This window comes from Oreochromis niloticus, unplaced genomic scaffold, assembly GCF_001858045.2.
Source record: "Oreochromis niloticus isolate F11D_XX unplaced genomic scaffold, O_niloticus_UMD_NMBU tig00007757_pilon, whole genome shotgun sequence".
NCBI classification, from domain to species: domain Eukaryota; kingdom Metazoa; phylum Chordata; class Actinopteri; order Cichliformes; family Cichlidae; genus Oreochromis; species Oreochromis niloticus.
This window is the reverse complement of record NW_020328751.1, coordinates 57,337-76,447: the sequence shown is the minus strand read 5'-3', so window position 1 is coordinate 76,447 and position 19,111 is coordinate 57,337. Positions and strand designations below refer to the sequence as shown.

Here is a 19,111-nt window from a genome sequence, read left to right as displayed (position 1 = left end):
TTTTGTGTGAAGCTCAATCTCTTTAAGACACAACTGCGCAACTTCAACGTTGTGCACTTCCCCACACTGTCCAAATCAGAACTGCTTATCCACAGGCCACCTTTCTGCTAAAAAGGGAAATGTGGTGTCTGTGATTACATGTCTCGAAACAGAATTCAGACAGCGCTTCCAGGATTTTCTGCCAGTTCTACAGGAGCTTGGAAAAGGAAAAGTGTCCTCTGATGAGACGCCACGTGAAAAAAATGATCAGTCTATTTGGCTCAGATTTGCTCCTTGGTCAAATGACATTTGTCCGGATTTTTGGCACAAGTGGTGTCAGATCAGCAAAAGTAAAACGAACAAAAATGGGTACATTTTCAAATCCTTTGTTTATGGACAGAATTCGTCCTGTTGGACACAAGAAGCAGACTCCAAAAAAACTTTGAGACTCTGCAGAAGTCTGATTAGGCTGCTGTTTATCCAACTGGCTCACTGTGGTTTTTATGAAGTCATCTGTAATGTGTCACCTTTTCTGTAGAATGAAGAAGTGCTTCCCTTCTTTTAAAGGAAATACAGGCTTACAAAGATCCTCTAAACATGTTTCTGAAATAATCCTAAACACAATCATTAAATCAAAACTGCAAGAAACAATTTATTTAATCACTCTTCTTCACTTAATTCTTAACTAGTAAAAAACAAACAAAACAAAAAATAGACAAAAACTCTTCTGCTGTCTCACCTCTGTCAGTGTTCATGCTGTTGCAAGAACAGGTGAGGTGCAGGTGGAACTTTGACTTCACTGTGGTTTCTATGTGCAGGCAGGAGTGTGACATCTCAGACAGCAGGGATTGTGGTGCGCGGTGACTCCTGCTGCGACGCCCCCGTCTGAGTGTCCTGAGCTCCTGGTCCTCAGCAGACGGCCCACACACTCATTTATCACCATGTCTTTATCCTGCCTGTAAGAAAGCAAAGACAAGGCTAACATTACAAACAGCCAGCAACCAATCCCTTTTACTCCACCGCCCAAAACCAGTGAGAAACACTAGCTAGTATTAACTTGGAATCAAAGTCCACTAGGGCTGCCACAAACAATTATTTTGATAGTCACTAGTCACCGATTATTTTGCGATTAGTCGACTAATCGGATCATGCATCCATTGGACGTAAACGTACAGCTTATTGCACCAGCAGCATCTGCTTTATATAACATTAGCTTACAGTTTTAAGTGTTTAGGGCAGGGGTGCCCAATCCTAGTCCTGAGAGCTACTGTCCTGCAGCTTTTGATTCATCCTTGTTCCAACACACCTGAATCAAATGAATGTCTTGTTATCAGGCCTTTGCCAAACTGATGACATGCTGAAGAGGTCATCAAACCATTTGATTCAGCTATGTTGGAGTAGGGATGCATCTAAAGCTGCAGGACAGTAGCTCTCGAGGACTAGGATTGGCACCCTGGTTTAGGGTATGTGCTAACTAAAAATAAGACAAGATGATAGTTTATTAAATTTAATGAGATTTACAGATTGTTTCGGTAAAGTTTATAACTCCTTGCTATCTAAATATAACGGGACACCGGAGTATATTCTGAACATCTCACACTTCTGATAATCAGTTGTCTGCTTGACGTTTATTCGGCCGTGTATAACTATAACTTTAATCTCAGCCAAACCGATTTACTCAGGAACAATAAAATACTAAAAAAAAAAAAAGGCCAAACAATAACATTTTTAAGTTATCTAACTGACTTATATATGTTCACCTGAGTAGCGAAAGACGGTGGTGCGTTTGAAAACGATTTGCCTGGAGTCCGGTGTTCTCACGGGCTCTAGTGAGCCTTGCCCCCGGCTAGCTATGGAGCTAGTGGGTAACAGACGTCTCCGAAAACGTCGGAGCGCTTTTGAAAATATGCGGTGTCTTGATAAACTGAGCAGATATTTGAGGTTTACACAGCTACATTCTCGCCTGAAATATGTTAAACGTTTATTTTGTGACCCAGAAAGATTAATAAGAGTAATATTAAAACTAACTAGCTGCCGCCATTGTTGAAAACTGAGCAGGGCCGCGCTATGAATTCTGGGACACTGCTTCTTCTTCTTCGGAGTGTAACGGCAGCTGGCATCCTTGTACATGCAGTGCTGCCATCTTCTGTTTCAGTCTGTTATTACACTCTTAAATCCTACTACTTATTCCTGCGTCTTTTGTGATCTTACAAAGCTTCAAACCACGCGTCGACTATTAAATCAGTCGTCGACGATTTCATAGTCGACGTAATCGTGACTAGTCGACTAATCGTGGCAGCCCTATTCAGCAACAAAGACGCCATCAAAAAAGTCACGGCCATCAGAGCAACATCAGAGAAACAATAAGTCTAACCATGGAAGGTATATAGAAATATATGCATAAAGACACAAAAACATAGAACATGACAATGAGCACCTTTCGTTTTGCTGAAAGTGATATAGCTTTCTCTTCCCATCAACTGAAACCACCAACATTTCAGGTGTGCATGCTGGGCAGCTGAAGCTGACATCACAGCACAGCTGCTCTTCCTCATCAAGAAAGCTGTGCTGCAGTGCAATCAACTATTACATTTAGGCAAGATTACTTTTCATCCCTAATGATTGACGGTCAGAAACTCTGACCTTGTCTCTATAGACAGCAGAGAGCTGCTGCCTTTCTGTGGGTAGGAGTTCATTTTTACCCATCACCCCAGTTAAATTTCACTGGGGTCTGTCTCATTTATATGCCAGAACCAACACTTTGAAGCACTTTTCTTTGTAGCTCAATGGAGACACACATTTATGATCAGGTCCCCCAGTTTCAGACACACTTGCACAAGCACACAGATGACCAATATCTCACAGTGGTTTAACACAGATCTGTCTGGGCTAAAGTACAGACATCGAACGCTATGACAGACCGAGGCAACTATGACCCTTGCAATTTTAGAAGAAGTCTGCTTGAAAGTAATCATGGACAGAATTCATGTTTCCAATTATTCTAAAATGCACTTCAGCAAGTTTTTTTTTTTATAATGCCTACTAAAGATGTTTTCAAAGGGTTTCCCAGATATGGGTTATTTCTAGTCCCAGATTAAAGAATAATTCAGTGAAGACCTCCATTTAAACAACTTTAAGCCTAGCACTAGGCTTAATCCATGTCTGGGAAACTGCAGCATTATCCATGGAGGCATGAGCATTTAGCATAATATAGACAACAACCTCTTTAACTTACCCTAAAATCTGACTTGACTAACTCCAAGAAGGGAAACCCTGCTTTACTGTCCAGGAAATGGAGATCAGTCACCCAGTGCAAGTGCAACTGTCATTTAAACTCAGTCTACAGTCAGACCAAAAGCCACCTCGCCAATGTATTTACACAGCTGTGTGGCCAAAGGCAGGGGCAGCTTGGGTACGGCTGTAAACATTAGCCTCTTTAACTGCAGCTGAACGCCATCCCTCATTGTCTGCTACTTACAATGCAGTTAGAAAACAAGATCTACGGGTTTTCCTAATATCATTCACCACTGAAAAATATTTTGGTCTGTTAGATATTTCAGCAGCATACACAATTTACATCCAATACTGCAACAAGCTTACTTACCAGCATTTTTTTTATCAGATAAACTCAATGAAACAGTTGGTTAATTGGAAACAATTTCAACTTTCAAATCATGTCACTCTGTGTTTATTGGAAGGAGATTAAAATGCATGATAGGCTGAACCCACCCGAGGGACTCATAAAGTTTGATCTATGAATTCCTGATACATTTTTGCTTTATAGAGGCAGAAATGTTGACCATGAAAGCTTTTTGTAGTGACTATGCTGCTTTCACCTACAAAGCATCCAGAGCACACAGTACATGTTGCTATAAGCTACACCACATAGCTGCTACAATTTAAACACACCCACAATTTGTGTATAATCGCTATCGCCAGACTATGTCTCAAGAGCATATGACCTGTTGATAAAACTCACTGTTATGAAGATAGATTGGTTCCAGTGTCTTCATGAAACGCTGCCTTTATCCATCTTCTGGGGCGTGCCTGCAGTGGACTTGTGAACAGTTCCTTGTGAGGGAGCTGCTGGTGGAGCTCACAAGGTCCTCCTTCATTCCTACCATGAGCTTCAGTCTTCCTGATCTTTCTCAACACGCCTCTCTCAGTGGGTCAACAGAACATCTGGCACAGGACAGCTGTGATGAAAGAAAAGGAAGAGGTTTCTCCAAACCTCTGGACCAAGGAAACCCAGCTGGGTCCTGATGGTCTCCACGCTACTTTCACCCCGGGTGGACGTAGCTGTCGATAATAATCGGCACTCTGTTCACTGTTAGGAAAGGAAAAGAACAAGTTACACTACAGTACTGATACCTTCTGCTGCTCTTTTCAAACTTGCCACCTTACCAGGCTGTAGAGTGCTCTGAACACTTAAACACTTTGAAATCCATTACACACTCACACTCACAGTCTTAGGTGAAAATCTCCAAGGACAGCATTACACTTTTGCTATGAACAGTAACTCTGGAGCTCTGTGGAGTGTGCAGATGATCTCATTACTGTCTAAAAATGGATAACAAAACCGAAGGAGTGCCGAATCATTGACAAATACAGAGTACAGGTGTGCAGCATGGCTAACTAGGTAGCAACAAGCCTCTAACACAGCAGCGTGTATGCTAGCGGCTAATCTAGCGAAGAAATGAACAGAGTGCTTTTAGGTGTTGTAGAAGGATAAGATGATAAGCTGTGTGTGTTTTTCAGAATGACCTGCTTGTATTTACCTTCATTGAAGGAGTGGTCAGTGTGGGTATAGCCATGAGGCAAAAAGACAGCTGAAGCGGAAGAGTGTGGTGAAAACATGGTGCCGCGGTGGCCAGCAGGTTTCCAAGCAGGGATTCGGGTAGCAGGAAGGCTTTGGTAAGCCGTCCAACATCCAGTCCATTTTGTGAATGCCAATAAAAAAATAGCTAGGTGTCCATGTGTAATTTGTGTGGAACAATATTGCACAAGAAGCTTAATAGATTTAGAAAAACGATAACAAAAAAAAAATAAAAAGTTGAAGAACAAAAGATAAATGTCCTTTTTTTTCCAAAGTTTACTCGCCCTGCTGAGTGGTGTACAGCGTTAAGAGGCCAGCATTCGGACTCCAGAGTTTAACGACCCTAGTTCGAGTCTCTGATAGTAGTCCGTCTGCTACAGCAGGGTAGGCCAGAGTGAAAGACGAAGCTCAAGCCTGCCTCCATTTTTCTCTCTCTCTCTTTTTTTCATTTCTTTTTACTTTTTTCAAGCCGCAATTAAAAGCTCAGGGAAACACTTAGTTTTAAGGCGGCCTTTAAGGCACCCTATATATCAGTCCATACAGCGGTAAGGGCCAATCTCATGTATCAGTTACACATATATCAACGAAGGAAGAAAACAGGCCCAAACCAAAGAGGTGTGCAGGGAAAAAATCAGGTGTGGGTGTGAAATTTACTAAGTATTGGAGTGCAAAAATGCCTGGTCTCCAGCTCATTTCCAAAAGGCTGGGTGCGTGATGTGCGCGTTGTGGTCTTTAGATAGAGGAATTTTCCCGCTTTTGTTTGCCCGTCATGTGGCGACATGTGGCGGGCTAGCAGCTTAGTAACATAGAGGCCCGGTTCGAGCCCTAGGCTCACCTACCCTGCCTCTCTATGTTCATCTGCTAAGGGGAGGTCCAGGCAGGGGACCTTGGAGTGAAAATTCCAAGGCCTGGACTTCCCCTGATTTTCATTTTTCTCTGTGTTTTTTCTTTTACCTGCCAGCAACAAACAGCCCAGCCCCATTTATGGGACCTCCTTCTTGTCATGGCTACCAAGGACCACTCTTCTTCTGCCAACAAGTCATTGCCTGACAAATAATTATTTCCTATGTTTCCCTAGGGGCTTTTTTTAATCTCCAATATCTTTACATATCTTGCTAGATAGACTTCCCTCAACAGGGTTTACAAACGCCTTATCCTCTTTGTCCACTTCAAATAACTTTAAACAACTATTCTTAGATTTCTTGCAACATCTGCTGTCCTCTTGCACAGATTACGCTTTTTAAAAAACTAACAAACACTTTTTTTTTTTAACGTCAACCACATTTTTGGAACTAGATAAATAAAGCATATATAAAGTCACTACCAAAAACTCATTGCAGCTTCTACCTTGTTATAGGAATGTTGTTTGTGGCTCAAGATGACTTGATTTCATCCATGAAGGATACATTTGATATATGTTTTCACATATTATAGACCAACAAGTTATTATAGCAGTTTAAATACGAGCGATCGGTTTTTGGAAGACGATCATTTTTTTAGCACAATACCGCTAAGCACCAACTCATCCATCCTTTCTCCTTTTCTTCTTTTCATGCCGCCACCATGGGAAGTGCCCACAAATGTGTCATTTCACACTGGCAGCAGGCTCGCAGAGCTAGCTGTGGTGCTTGTTCTTCTTCTCTGACTTTGCTGTTTCACCGTGTTTAGATAACGTGCCATCCGCAAACAGTCGCACTCATTTTCGTGCTTTAGCTTTGTATTCACGCGCACACACACACACACACACACACACACACACACACACACACACACACGTGTGTGTTAGTTTAGTCTGTTTCAACCTCTCTTCGTGTGGAAACACACATATCTAGAACTATTCTTTAAGGATGTCTGCATTTCACACAACTGTCTAATAGGATAAAATAATTGACATTGTATACCCAAAGGTCAAGTCTGGATAAACGTGTATATGATCTCCAACTTGAATGCAAAGCCAAGGCATATAATTGTGTGGTGTGTCAACTCTAATGTGTTTCCTCTCTGTGCAGGGGGATGACTGAAGCTATCACCTTGCTAATCCTTGCTGTCCAAACTGGCCTCATTGAGCTGCAGGTCATCCACAGAGCCTTCCTCCTCTCTATCGTCCTCTTTATTGTTGCTGCTTCCATCCTGCAGTCCATGCTGGAGATAGCTGATCCTATAGTCCTAGCCCTGGGAGCATCTAGAGGCAACTAAGATAATATACCAAAGACTTTTTTCATGTGTTTATTTTTAAGAAACTCTGTGTCCCACTGTTTGTTTTATTTTTACTGATCATAAACAACTATTAATAACTATGGGCAGTTAGTTAATTATCACAGAATTCATTATCTATGGTCATCAGTACAACTCATGCTAACATCATAAATTAAGTAATACTACGGTGTACTGTCCTTCTTTCTTCATTCCTAAACAGGCAGTTTGTCTTTTTGACATCAATCTGACTGAAAGTGTGTTTGCAAAGCCTGCTATCAACCTGCCTGCTTTCTCATATGCTGGTTTTGCTGCCCGTCCCGTAGGAGTTTGTGGAAGCACTTCCGTGCAGTTTCTCTCTGTCTCTTCCTGCTGATCTTTCCAGCGTACATGGCTTATATGATCTGCCAGTTCTTCCACATGGACTTCTGGCTTCTCATCATCATCTCCTCCTCAATCCTCACCTCTCTCCAGGTAACACACAACCGCATCGCAGTGTGCAAAAACGTTAAATTAAATAGTTTAAACTTGCTCTACCCAAACAGTTCAGCCCAATAATAATTAAACATGTATATTTGCTTGTTTTTTAATTCCATAATAACTCTGAAACACTCTACCGCCAGGTGCTTGGCACTCTGTTGATCTGTTGTTCTCTTCATGGTGGAGGAGTTTCGTAAAGCTCCAGTGTAGAACATGGATGAAGTCATATATTGTGTAAATGGGAGCTACAGATTGCTGGAGTTTCTGCTATGTGTCACACACACACACACACACACACACACACACACCAACTCTTTGCTAAGTTCTGACTGTAAACAGACACTGTCATGTAATGCATCAGCACTGTCTCTGCCTCACTGTCAGTGATTTGTTACCTCACCAGGTTGCGGTGTGCGTGATGTGCTATGGTGTATCAGAGACTGTATTTGGCGAGTGGAGTGTGATGGGAAGCACCATCATCTTGGTCCACTCGTACTATAACGTCTGGCTCAGAGCCCAGCTGGGCTGGCAGAGCTTCCTGCTCAGGAGAGATGCTGTACACAAGATAAAAAGCCTCCCTACAGCTAGCAATACACAGCTGGAGCAGTATAATGACATCTGTGCTATCTGCTTCCAGGTATGAACAGTTTTTATGTTTATCTAAAGAGGATGCATGACCCAGACTTAATCTGGGGCTTTAAAAGCTAGGCTAATGTGAAATTTGATTTGTTCCAGGACATGACCAGTGCTGTGTTCACTCCGTGCAGTCATTTCTTCCACGCTGGCTGTCTGATGCCCTCTCTGTCGTTCACAACCAAGAGCCAATCACCAACTAACCGTGGAGCTACCCGAGGTACACCTGCAGCCAATCAGAACCCTGCAGGACAGGAAGAAGGCACTCTACTGGATGACAGGAAAGAGGGAGCGTCAGTAAAGCAGGAGGGAGATAATGAAACTGCCACATCAGCAGGGGAAACCTCCTCTTCCACCTCCCCCACTGGCATGTCTGCTACCCTGCCCATCGTCAAACCTCCATTATCATCTTCCTCTTGTTCTTCTTCTCCTCTTGCAACTGATTCTGTGCTGCACCAGTCCCCTGCAGATCACCCTTCTGCATCTTCTTTCTCTACCTCTTACACATCAGACACACCCGACGCTCCTGCATCTCTCTGCCATTCTGTCTCCACCTTTCACCAACCAACTTCACAGGTACTGACCTAAGCAGAGGCGAACCCTGCTAAACCCGAATCCCCCCCTCAGCTAAATCAGACTCCCTTGTGGACAGCCAGGCAAACTCTACTGGTCCATCATCACAATCTAACCCACCAACTCCCCATTCAGTGGAACCTCCTCCACGTCCTCCACCTCCTCCTCCATTCAACCCCTGAGCTCCATTTTAACACACACACAACATACATACATGCATATATAATTACACAATCTAAATAATCCCCTATTCTACTTATCCAGCTGTTTGCTGTTGGCTCTCCCATCATGTCCAACTTCATATCCATGTTATGTTTCAAATGATCTAAAACAATCTCTAAGCAGAAATTCATCACTCGGCATTAAAAAATGTAAAAAAGAGGACAATGATCGCAGCTTTACAAAATGTTAGTACTCGTTAGGCAGTTGTCTTGGAGCAGTGAAACGTATCCCATGATAGGTGTAACCCATGCCAGCAGTGATTTCATCACAGGTGCAGTTGTTTTCCACATGTTCTTTCACAGGGATTCAAATTTAATACAAAAACAGGATGCACTAATCTCATCTCAGAATGAATTGGGAATTTACACCATGTCCAGAAAATGTGAAAATCGGATTTCCATCACGGCTTTTTCTTTCTTTTTTCTCCCTACAGTCATGCTTTTACCCCTTACCTTTTGATGCCCGACATTTAGGGCGATGGTTGCTCCTGCCTTTGTTTGTACAGCTTTAACTTTCACCGCTGTATATTTCGTAGTGTTTGGGTGCCACGATTTATCTAAAAATTGATCAGACTATCGATTACTGATGGTTGTATTTTATACCGTGACAAAGTCTTAACATTTCATAACGTCTAGAAATTCTCCACATTTTTTGTTTTTCACTGCTGGGTGTCAGTAGTGTTGTGATTTAGTGAATACTGAGCGTTAGCAGACTGAATGTTGTTTATTGACATTCACATGACCTAAAGCCTGGTGCTAAGCAGAGGACACATGGTATGGCCTAGCTGAGGGGTGCAGTGTGAACTCTTGGTTCACATTGAAGAACTTACATGTGTCAAGCTTTGCTTTTATACTACTTCAATATCTGATTCAGACTTGTTTGGCTGGTCCCAGCAAAAAAAAAACTGTTCTATTCCTCATCGCCAAACTTTTGTATTACTGTTAAAGCAACTTTATTGTTAAGGTCACACGCTGCAAATGGACTAAGGGGAAGATGGAGAGACGAGGTATAAATTAGTCCACAGAGCCGAAAAGGAGCTCGGATTTTGGCCTCATTAGCTCTAGTTTATGGTTCTCACTCGTGCTTACTGTTGCAAGCTTAGCTCACTCACAGATCAACCAATCATTCACATTGTTGGTTGCTGATGGCAGGAGCCAATCAGCTCCTTTCATTAGAGACCCTGTATTTTCTAAGACCATTAGCGTTTTCCTGCTCGTCAGTCAGTTTACTCCATAAATTGTTGATACCAGCAAACTGAGCCACAGCTTCTTTTTTCCCCACAAAAACACACTCTTTCTTTTTGCTACTGCATTTAGCAGATGAAGCACGGCGAGGAAGAAATATGCTTTGAAACGAGTGTGAAAGACTGATAACTTTAGGATGCCAAGTCCTGATGCACACTTATATGTAGACCTTGCTGCCACTCTGACCACAGAACGTGTTTGTCCCCAGTGTGCTATAACCTTGCAACCAATGTGTTTTTTCTACCTTGTGTTTTTCTTTTGGGGTTATATTTACACTAATGTCATTTTTTACTAGCAATGATCCAAAGCTGTTCTGTGGATGTCGGCAACCAAATACCCTCTGATGTCTGTGTACGAGGAAACGGCCCAATCTGTTTGTGTGTAATGAACACAAATGTTGCTCTGTACGTAATCTATATTAAACCAGAGGTGTGTTGATAAATATATATATATATATACATATACATAAGTAAGACGAGGGCTTGGTTTCTCCAAAGTTTCCTTTCTTTGTTTCTTCACGTGCCTGAGAGCAAGAGAATTTTTGGATAAGAAGCTGCTGGGAAATCAAGCCCTCTGATCTGAGACCAGCCAGTGTTGCTGCTTCTCCAGTCTATATGACGCATCTTTTAAGCTGGTGTGATCACTCTGCTGCCCTCTACTGTTAGGAGTGGGCTCAGCATGGAGACGCATTAATTAGCGCTCAGCAGTATTACTTACTAGCACTATTATTAAAGGTCTTATTAGTATGAATGACCATATTCTTGACATTGGGAAGCGTGGGCTGCAGGGTTGAGAATGAATACACGATCAGTGTAGGATCAAACCTGACCAACGCTGCTTTGACTTTTTGTGTTTATTTTTTAAAGAGATGAAATGGAGAGTTTGATGTATTTTGCACATGTTCTTCTGAAAGGTGAACCTAAGGGCTTTTCTGTACACACCTTCTTATTTTAATACCAACACCATTCCTTTGACGTTGATTTTTTTTTTTTTTTTTTTCGAACTGCTGTTCGATACTGTTGCCTCTGACTGACAGATGTGTAGAGATGAATTGTAGTTGTGGGGCTGCTCTCCCCGACACTCCCTGCAGATTTTTGTTTAAGATGAATTGTTTTTGTCCATTGAGTTTGTCCAAACACAGCTTTAGGACCTGCTCTGTTTAATCTGGCTCTCAGTGCCATTTCTTTTCTGTTAAAATGCTTCATATTTGTTTTTTTGGACTTTATGCCTGTCATTGCCTTGGTTATTTTACCAAAAATAATGTTAATCAAATAATAATGGGTGTAGTTTGTAAGGTCAAGAGCAGACAAAGAATGTATTGAAAAGCTATTACAATCAGTTTCTTTGAAAGTCTCATTTATTTGTACATTTTGGTGACAACGCATCACGTGACTGAACTGACTGTGAGGTACTGCAACAGCAGAGGGCAGCAATACTGTAGAAAACATGCCAGCTCCCCAAAAACGAAGCCCAAACGTCTCTATCGCTGCCTGGTGTCTGGCTGCAGTATAGGTCATGAACAACCCCTCCTCTATGTTAGCGGATGGGACTGGGGTCAGACTAAAATAAAAGAAAAAAACTTCTCCTCAGATCATTTTAACGCTTCCATTACAGAATTTCAGCTGTCATTTTCACTCAAGTCTCCATAGACTTTGGAGCAACTGTGTTGCTTCGAGGCCATTTGCGAGAAAACGGCAACTCCTACAATAATGACAGTGCCATTTTGTGAAAGGCAAGAAAAGTACCTACGTTTTGATGTATAATTTGTTTTAATGAAGGCAAAATTGAGCGTTTGTTCGGACATGAAGAAGAGATTGAGAAAGCCACAATGTGTGGCGTGTTTGGTGGTCCATAGCAACCATAACAACCAATATTGATTGACAGAAAAGAGATTTTGAGACAGGGGTTAAAAAAAAAAAAAAAAGCAGAGAGAGCCCATCTATAGGCTCACCTGTAGGCTTCTAAGCAAGCGTAGCAGGTGAATTTCAGAGCCAGGGATTTCTTTTTTTTTTTGTCAACATGTTTCCCCAACATATGGTCCGCATGGGATTCGAACCACTGCCCCCTGTCTTCAATCTCTGCCATAGGGCCTGTCACTTTCCCACGAGCCACTTGGGCGGCCACGGAAAGACAGAGCAAAGTGCTACATTTAAAGTGCACACCCGTGCACAGCCGCAACCCCATTTTCGGCTCTTTTTCATTAGCTGGACACCAGGCCTTATCTAGTCAGCCGTTCCAACCACATTCCTGGCAATGTGTGCCTACTTCAAGGCGCATACAAGTGTAACTCTAATGCAACTTAAGTGTTAGTGACGTCACACCTATGCGCCACTGCCCTCTGTGGAGAATGGGAGAAATGTGCTTGCACCTCAACCTATGGACTCGGACATTCAATCATCATCTTCCTAACTCAAGGTAACCTTATGGCTATGGATTAGTGTGGCTGCTCTACCAGGTGTAACAATGAAGTTTAACACCCAGGCATCCACGAAAAAGAATTTCTGAAATGTAACGGAGTTAGAAGCTAGCTGAGAGTTAGCTCGCTAGTTTCCATCTAAATATAATATACCAGGTTCTGACTGAGGGATTTCTAAAACAAATTAAAAGGCACAGCTCTGCTATCACTTCTGACATACATGAAGACAGGAAAGTAAGCAGCAGTGATGTTTGTAGGGTTACTGAAGTTTGGCTAGCTGGTATATAGTGATGTGCTATGTGACTAGCGAAACAGCTATGTTAGCATAACATTAACGCAGTGATGAACGGGAACTTTTTTTCCACTGGATAAGAGTTAAGGTGAGGGTTCCTGATGGTTAGGGACAAATGCAGTGGCATGGCAGGATGCTGTAAACGGACCAAACTTCAGTCAAGAGAACAACTGAGATAATCCATCCACATAGGAGGTTAGTCATTAATGTGCTGCTGCATTGCCTGGGCTGTAGTTACATGGTAAGGTTTTAAAAACTGAGCTTTAAAATGAATAGTTGTAATAAAAACTGAGAGAGGCCGACAGTGATCACTTACTTTTTGTAAGGGGCTTGTTGAGATTAAATAGAACAAGTTACAAAGCATTAAAACATGTTAAAACACAACAGCCTTATTAAACGCAGAGTAGTTTGGGCCAGAAGTAGGATTCATCTCGTCATCACTTAAAGACCGGATAGACACACGGTGGAGTTACTCATGTTTACTGTTGTTGCCACTTTCTAAATGTAGCAGGATGAATATTATATGTACTGGTTGATCCCACTTTTAGTCAGGCGCATTTTGAGGAGAAATAACTTTGCTGGTTATCAAATTATCAGTATCTTTGGAAACATTTAATACATCGTGATGGTTTAAATGCTGAGTCGTTTTCTGTTGTAGAATTGATATTCATAATAATATTTAGACAGCGGCCCTATAGGTGTTTGCAGTTTTTGCAGTTTTACAAGCCCTCACGGTAAAAATATGGAATTAAATGTCACTAATGGGCTCTTCTCAAAAACATCAGCGTCTGTGTCACACTGATTCTGATTAACTGACTTATTTTATTGTAATCAAACCTATTTTGATATTGTTGTCTTGTTTTTCCTTTAGCGAGGTGGTTTCCTTCCAATTGTAGCAGGACCAGTACGTCTGCCAGCTCCAGATAGAGCTCCAGTGACCAGGAAGACCTCAGCATTCGCCAATTCCTGCTGAATTACCGCAAACAGAAAGAACTGGCAGAGGGCATTGGAATAGAGGACGATGACACTGAAGACCGAGGTAATAGGTCTGTCTAAGGGCCAGTGGAATATCAGCTGTAGACTGTAGTGGTGGTTATATTAGATTCAGAGTGTAGAGGAGATGACCCTTTTATGACCAGCAGGAAGGCACACACACACACGCAGTGTCTTAGGTTAATGACACACCATATGGGGTTTACAATGGGGGTTGCTTTTATAAAACTGTTTGTAACAAAGAGTTGAGATTTGCAGAGGGACTCCCGGGCCATGCACATCTCCATTCTCGAAGATGAATAAGTGATAGAAGACAAATAAATGGTTGGGAAGTAACTATTAACCCTCACTATAAAGACATAAATGGTAACTATAAGTAACCACACAAGAGGTTTACTGCAGTGTAACTAAGGGAGGGTTCAGGGTCACCTGATCCAAGGCTGACTATATGCTTTATCAAATAGGAAAGTTGTAAGTGTAATGTTGAAAGTACAGAGGGTGTCTGTCTCCTGAATCCAGACTGGGAGCTGGTTCAGAGCAGAGCCCTGAAAGCTGAAGGCTCTGCCTCCCATTCTACTTTTAGAAAGAGCTAGTCTGAGAGTGAAGAGCTGTACCGGGGTGATGTGGTACCTTAATGTGTTTAAGATATGACGGGGCCTCATAATTCAAGACCTTGTTGAAATATTGCCATGTCTTTATAACTCAGTCTTCCTACGTGTCGCATCATTGCTGGAGATTTGTTAGGACAGCTCAGTGATCTGTGGTTTGTTGGGCTCCTCTGAAAATATGACACAGTGTCTGAGAGTAGTGGAAGACAGAGTCAGTGAGCCTTCACTACCATAACTTAGCCAGTGAGTATGTAGACATGAACTGACCTGTCACTGGAGATACGGTCACAACAGCTAGATGTGTAGTTCTTTACTCCAGGACACCGTCCAGCTGCTGGGAGCAAGCCCTGAAGCAGTCAATGACATCTGCTGCAGCAAAACTTGCATTTTGCTAGTGTTTATACTCAAAATCAGTATATAATCAGTCTCAGAAAGCTCTTGTGGTTGTTAGTCAGTCCTACCTTCTCTGTTTCAATGTATACGTGAGAAGGGAATTGCATAAAAAGGTAGATGTGACTTTATAATCTGTAATATCTTAGGTATGAACCAAATCTGGTGGATACCGTGCTGTTGGAGGCAAAGGAGCCAATGAGTAGAGAGGCGGTTCCCCAAAGTTTAAAGCCAACTACAACTAATATTAATTTATTTTACGTGCATTTTCTTGAATATTGACTTGCTTTAATATTTGAATTTTAACATTGAAAACTAGTGATAAATATTACTAAGATTGTATGGATTAACTTTTTTCTTAGGTGCACCAGCACAAAAGTTAGGTGCACCCAAATTTTTCATCGCATCGCTTAACCCCACTGTTTTACATGTTTCACTTTATTTTAATTGCTGTCATACAGACAATATTGATTTGTAAATGATTAACTAACAAGCTTGTCGACACAAAGTTCTTTATTTGGAGCACAGTTCTACAGGAAAGATAAGTTACTGAAATAGTGCTTGTGCTTAAAGTGCTTTGGCACTCTTTGGCAATATTGTAGACAATGTTAAACTTGATCATCATCTGGGCCTCCTCTGACAATCTGTTTGCTGCTGCCTGCCGCTGAAAGGCAGTGGGGAGAGGGGGCACTTGGCAGGGCATTTATCACGACATGTAATGTGTTTTCTGGATACACTGGTGCTTTTTAAGCGTTCAGAGGTTGATGGCTCTGTGTCAGAGCACTGGCTATGAACTTCACACAGATCAGACGTAACGAAAAAGTTATCAATTGTTCTTTTCATCTTTTCTCATTACCCACAGCTACATCCACTTCTCAAGCGCCACAGCCTGGTGAGTATGTGATCTGCGTTCGCTTTGGAGGGAGCACATCCCTAGCAGTCCATTCCAAGTCGCAGTGAGTGAGCTGCATTTAATCCTACGTGCCTACATGCTGTTTTGGCAACTTTCATGAATAAAACTGAGTTTTCAGTCTCAGTCAAAACAATCGCAAACAGGCAGAGTACAGTTGTCAAGAATGACCCTCGAGTTAGAGAAGCAGTAGTGTCTTATGATGAGTCTTAAGCTGCGTCAAGTCAACGACAGGAAGCACCTATGGGCGAGATAACTCGAGTAGATAGGACGTGGGCAAGACCCAAGATAAGCTTTTCTCAAATTCTACATAAGCAATTTAAGTGAGTGCTAATAAGAGTGACAGATGCCACCGACTGAAGTAAATGCATAAGCAGTCCCAGATGCCAAAGCCCTGATTGAATATCTTTGTTAAAGCCAATAAAGTCACATATGTTGTGTTGCTGTGAAAGCAGGAAACTGCCCATGCTGTCCAAAAACAGCTTTTCTTTCCTGCTGTAAAGGTGGACATGGGAGCTTATATGAGAATGACTCTTGGAGGAATCACATTGTTTGTCACAGCTGTACTGGCTTCATTTTTAATTGTTTTTATTTTTCAGCCATTTAGTACTGATGAAGTACTTTTAAAGTGCATTTAAGGAAAGTTCTCATTTCTCAGTGGAGTGTCAGTAAGACGGTATAAAGGAGTGGGGTCTGTATAAGAACACATTTTCAGATGAATAGGCAGTTGATGTAGAAATGGCGCGCATTACAAGTCGAACTTGATAATGAAGAGTGTTTACGTTGCTCCTCAGTACAGTAACTGCTGAGGTTACAGGATTTACGAGTGCCCTGGAGCACAGATCCATTCCCCTACAGAGGCTTTGTGATTGGTCCTGATGGCTGCAGCCGTTTCGCTATATCACTTTGACGCCGTTTTAATCCGCTCCAATGCCTTATCTTTTTCCCTCTCTCAATTCCCTCCATCATCCCTGCCTACACCCTCCAAGTACTGGAAGGAGCTCTGTCAGACCAGCTCATGCAACAGAGCCAAATGCCCCAACAGCCCTGGGTATCTAAAACCTCAGCCTCCGGTCTCTCGGCCTTCTCAGCTTCAGTTTTTGTTCAGCTTCTCCCTGTTGTCCCTTTGTCATCTATAGCACACATGGTCTCCTTTCATCAGACTGCATCATTGTCTGCTGTCTCTCATTGCAGGTGTTTCATCACTGAGAGGGTGCGTTCTCTCATTTCTCTCTCTCCATGTCAAAAACGGGATGCCTGAAACACATGGACAGTTCAGCAGAGCTGCATAATGTTAAGAAGCCACAGCCTTCTGATGTTACCGGTCCTGTATTAATTTCCTGTGTTCATTTAGTCTGTGACATGTTGTCGCTGTAACCAGAACTGTTGCCACAATCTCTTAACAACCTGTGATCTAACGTGTGCACTTGCGTGTCTCTCAGGCAACAGACCGACCAATGGGAATGATCTGGCTGGATGTGGCAAGTCTGAGACCATTTGATCTGGTGATTCCATTCACCATCCAGAAAGGAGAGGTCACAGGTAACAAGTCTACTTAATAAACAGATAGTTTGATCATAATGATGTGTGTGTGTCATTGTTTTTGTCCTCTGCTTTAGGTGAGGTCCGAATGGCATCAGGCAAAGTTGCTAAGCTTGACATCACAGACAACAACGATGGCACAGTTGCTGACAAGTACGCTCCCACAGAGGCCGGTCTGCATGAGATGGATATCAAATACGATGGCACCCACATCCCAGGTATCTGCATATGGTCAGGAGAAATGCGTGGGAATGAAGTGCATGGAGAAAATAGTTTGGAAGGAAGTCACTAACCGCTCTTTTTCTGTCTGTCAACAGGAAGTCCCTTGCAGTTCTACATGGATTGCATGAACGGTGCCTATGGCCCTGGCCTTATCCACGATCCATCTGGAGATGTTCCAAGACTACATGCCTGGAAACATTCTGCCCGAAACCCACTGCTCAGCTGCAGATATTCCACTGGACATAGGAGAGCTTGACCTCATAATGACCTGTCCCCTCCACCCCTGCATGAGACTGTACGAGCATTGAGCAGCTCCTTCAGCAGTGGACTTTTACACCCACAGTGTAGGAAGGAGCGCGACCGCAGGTCATTCTTACCAGCAGCTGTCAGACTCTATAATCCAGTTTAACATGGTTATCTCACTCATCACCTGTTTAATTGACATATCAAATGTTTTTAATTGCTGCTGCTCACTTTACAGCTTGTTTCTACACTGTATATTTCACCAGGATCATTCACCCCTTGTGTAAATATCTCTGTACACTTTTATCTGTATATCTGTGTGTATGTATATAGAACCACTCTGCGTCTTCCTTCTATATTTTATATTCCTCTTGCTGTGTAACACCCACATTTCTCATTTGTGGGATAAAAGGTTTATTCTATTCTATTTCAACATTAAACTCGATACTTTGTGAAAAAGTCAAAATATGGAGATTAAAGGTTCCATTTCAAGGCAAACAAATCTATTGTCGATGAGTCTGTAGGTGGGCGGCTTGATCCAAATATTTATAATATTGACAAACCAGCACTGGTATTGGTATCAGATCGATACTAGCTTTGTTTCTCTCTTCAGTCTGTCTGTAGACCACTGAACTGTATAAATGATTTTTTGGAATGAAAAATCGTTAACTTTCCTTTTCCCTGGGGCTTTGCATCAGTCGCCTCCTCCCAGCCTCATATTTCTGACAGTGTAATCAAACAGGTGCTTTGGTTTCATCTTCTCCACAACTGTATTTCCCCTCATGGTGGGTTCTTATCATAAGTAATGTGCCAAAACGTTATTACTTGCATGGGCTCACAGTGGGTAGTTGTGGGCGGGAGTGTGTGAGCAGGGCAAACCCACGCTTAACCTCCACAGGGCAACAGAAGTTTTGACCTTTGATGTCCCTATATGGGCCCAGATGGACAAATTATTCTGGATGGGTTTTCTAAAACCTGTAGTGGTCCAGTTCTTTAACCTGAGCCCCAAAGGGTTTTCTGAGCTTCCTGCTCCAAAATGAAATGCCCAAAATTAATTGAGTGCAATCACAAACTCTGTGTATACAATCGTGGTATCAAAAGAAAGCTAACACTTGTGAAATGTCATCAGAGGTGTAAATATTGCAGCAGATATTACTGTGTCAAAGTTACTGAGACTGGAACACAGAAAAAGTGAGTAGATTTTATTCCCGCCTAATTTTTTATTTATTTTTTTAACATATAACCCTTTTAAAAGCATGCTTCAGTTCACATTTCACAACAAACAAAGAAACAAACAACCTTTATTTGTCACATACACAATCATACAGGGTACAACATGTAGTGAAATGCTTGTG

The 19,111-nt window shown here is 42.1% G+C and overlaps 1 protein-coding gene across 5 annotated transcripts; it reads left to right on the top strand.

The window, feature by feature from the left end:
• The first annotated feature begins 4,848 nt into the window (after window positions 1–4,848).
• LOC109200709 (RING finger protein 145-like) lies at window positions 4,849–8,719 on the top strand. 5 transcript variants are annotated; one of them, XM_025904935.1, is made up of 5 exons: window positions 4,849–4,893; window positions 6,805–6,983; window positions 7,315–7,462; window positions 7,872–8,105; window positions 8,236–8,719. In XM_025904935.1, exons 3-5 carry the CDS (start codon window positions 7,379–7,381, stop codon window positions 8,302–8,304), a joined length of 387 nt encoding a protein of 128 aa, XP_025760720.1. In that variant the 5' UTR covers window positions 4,849–4,893; window positions 6,805–6,983; window positions 7,315–7,378; the 3' UTR covers window positions 8,305–8,719. The 5 variants fall into 5 exon arrangements, with proteins under 5 accessions (XP_025760720.1, XP_019211849.1, XP_025760719.1 ...); XM_019356304.2 differs by having other exon boundaries at window positions 8,204–8,719; XM_025904934.1 differs by having other exon boundaries at window positions 4,857–4,893; window positions 6,805–6,868; window positions 8,204–8,719.
• The last annotated feature ends 10,392 nt before the right edge of the window (window positions 8,720–19,111 follow it).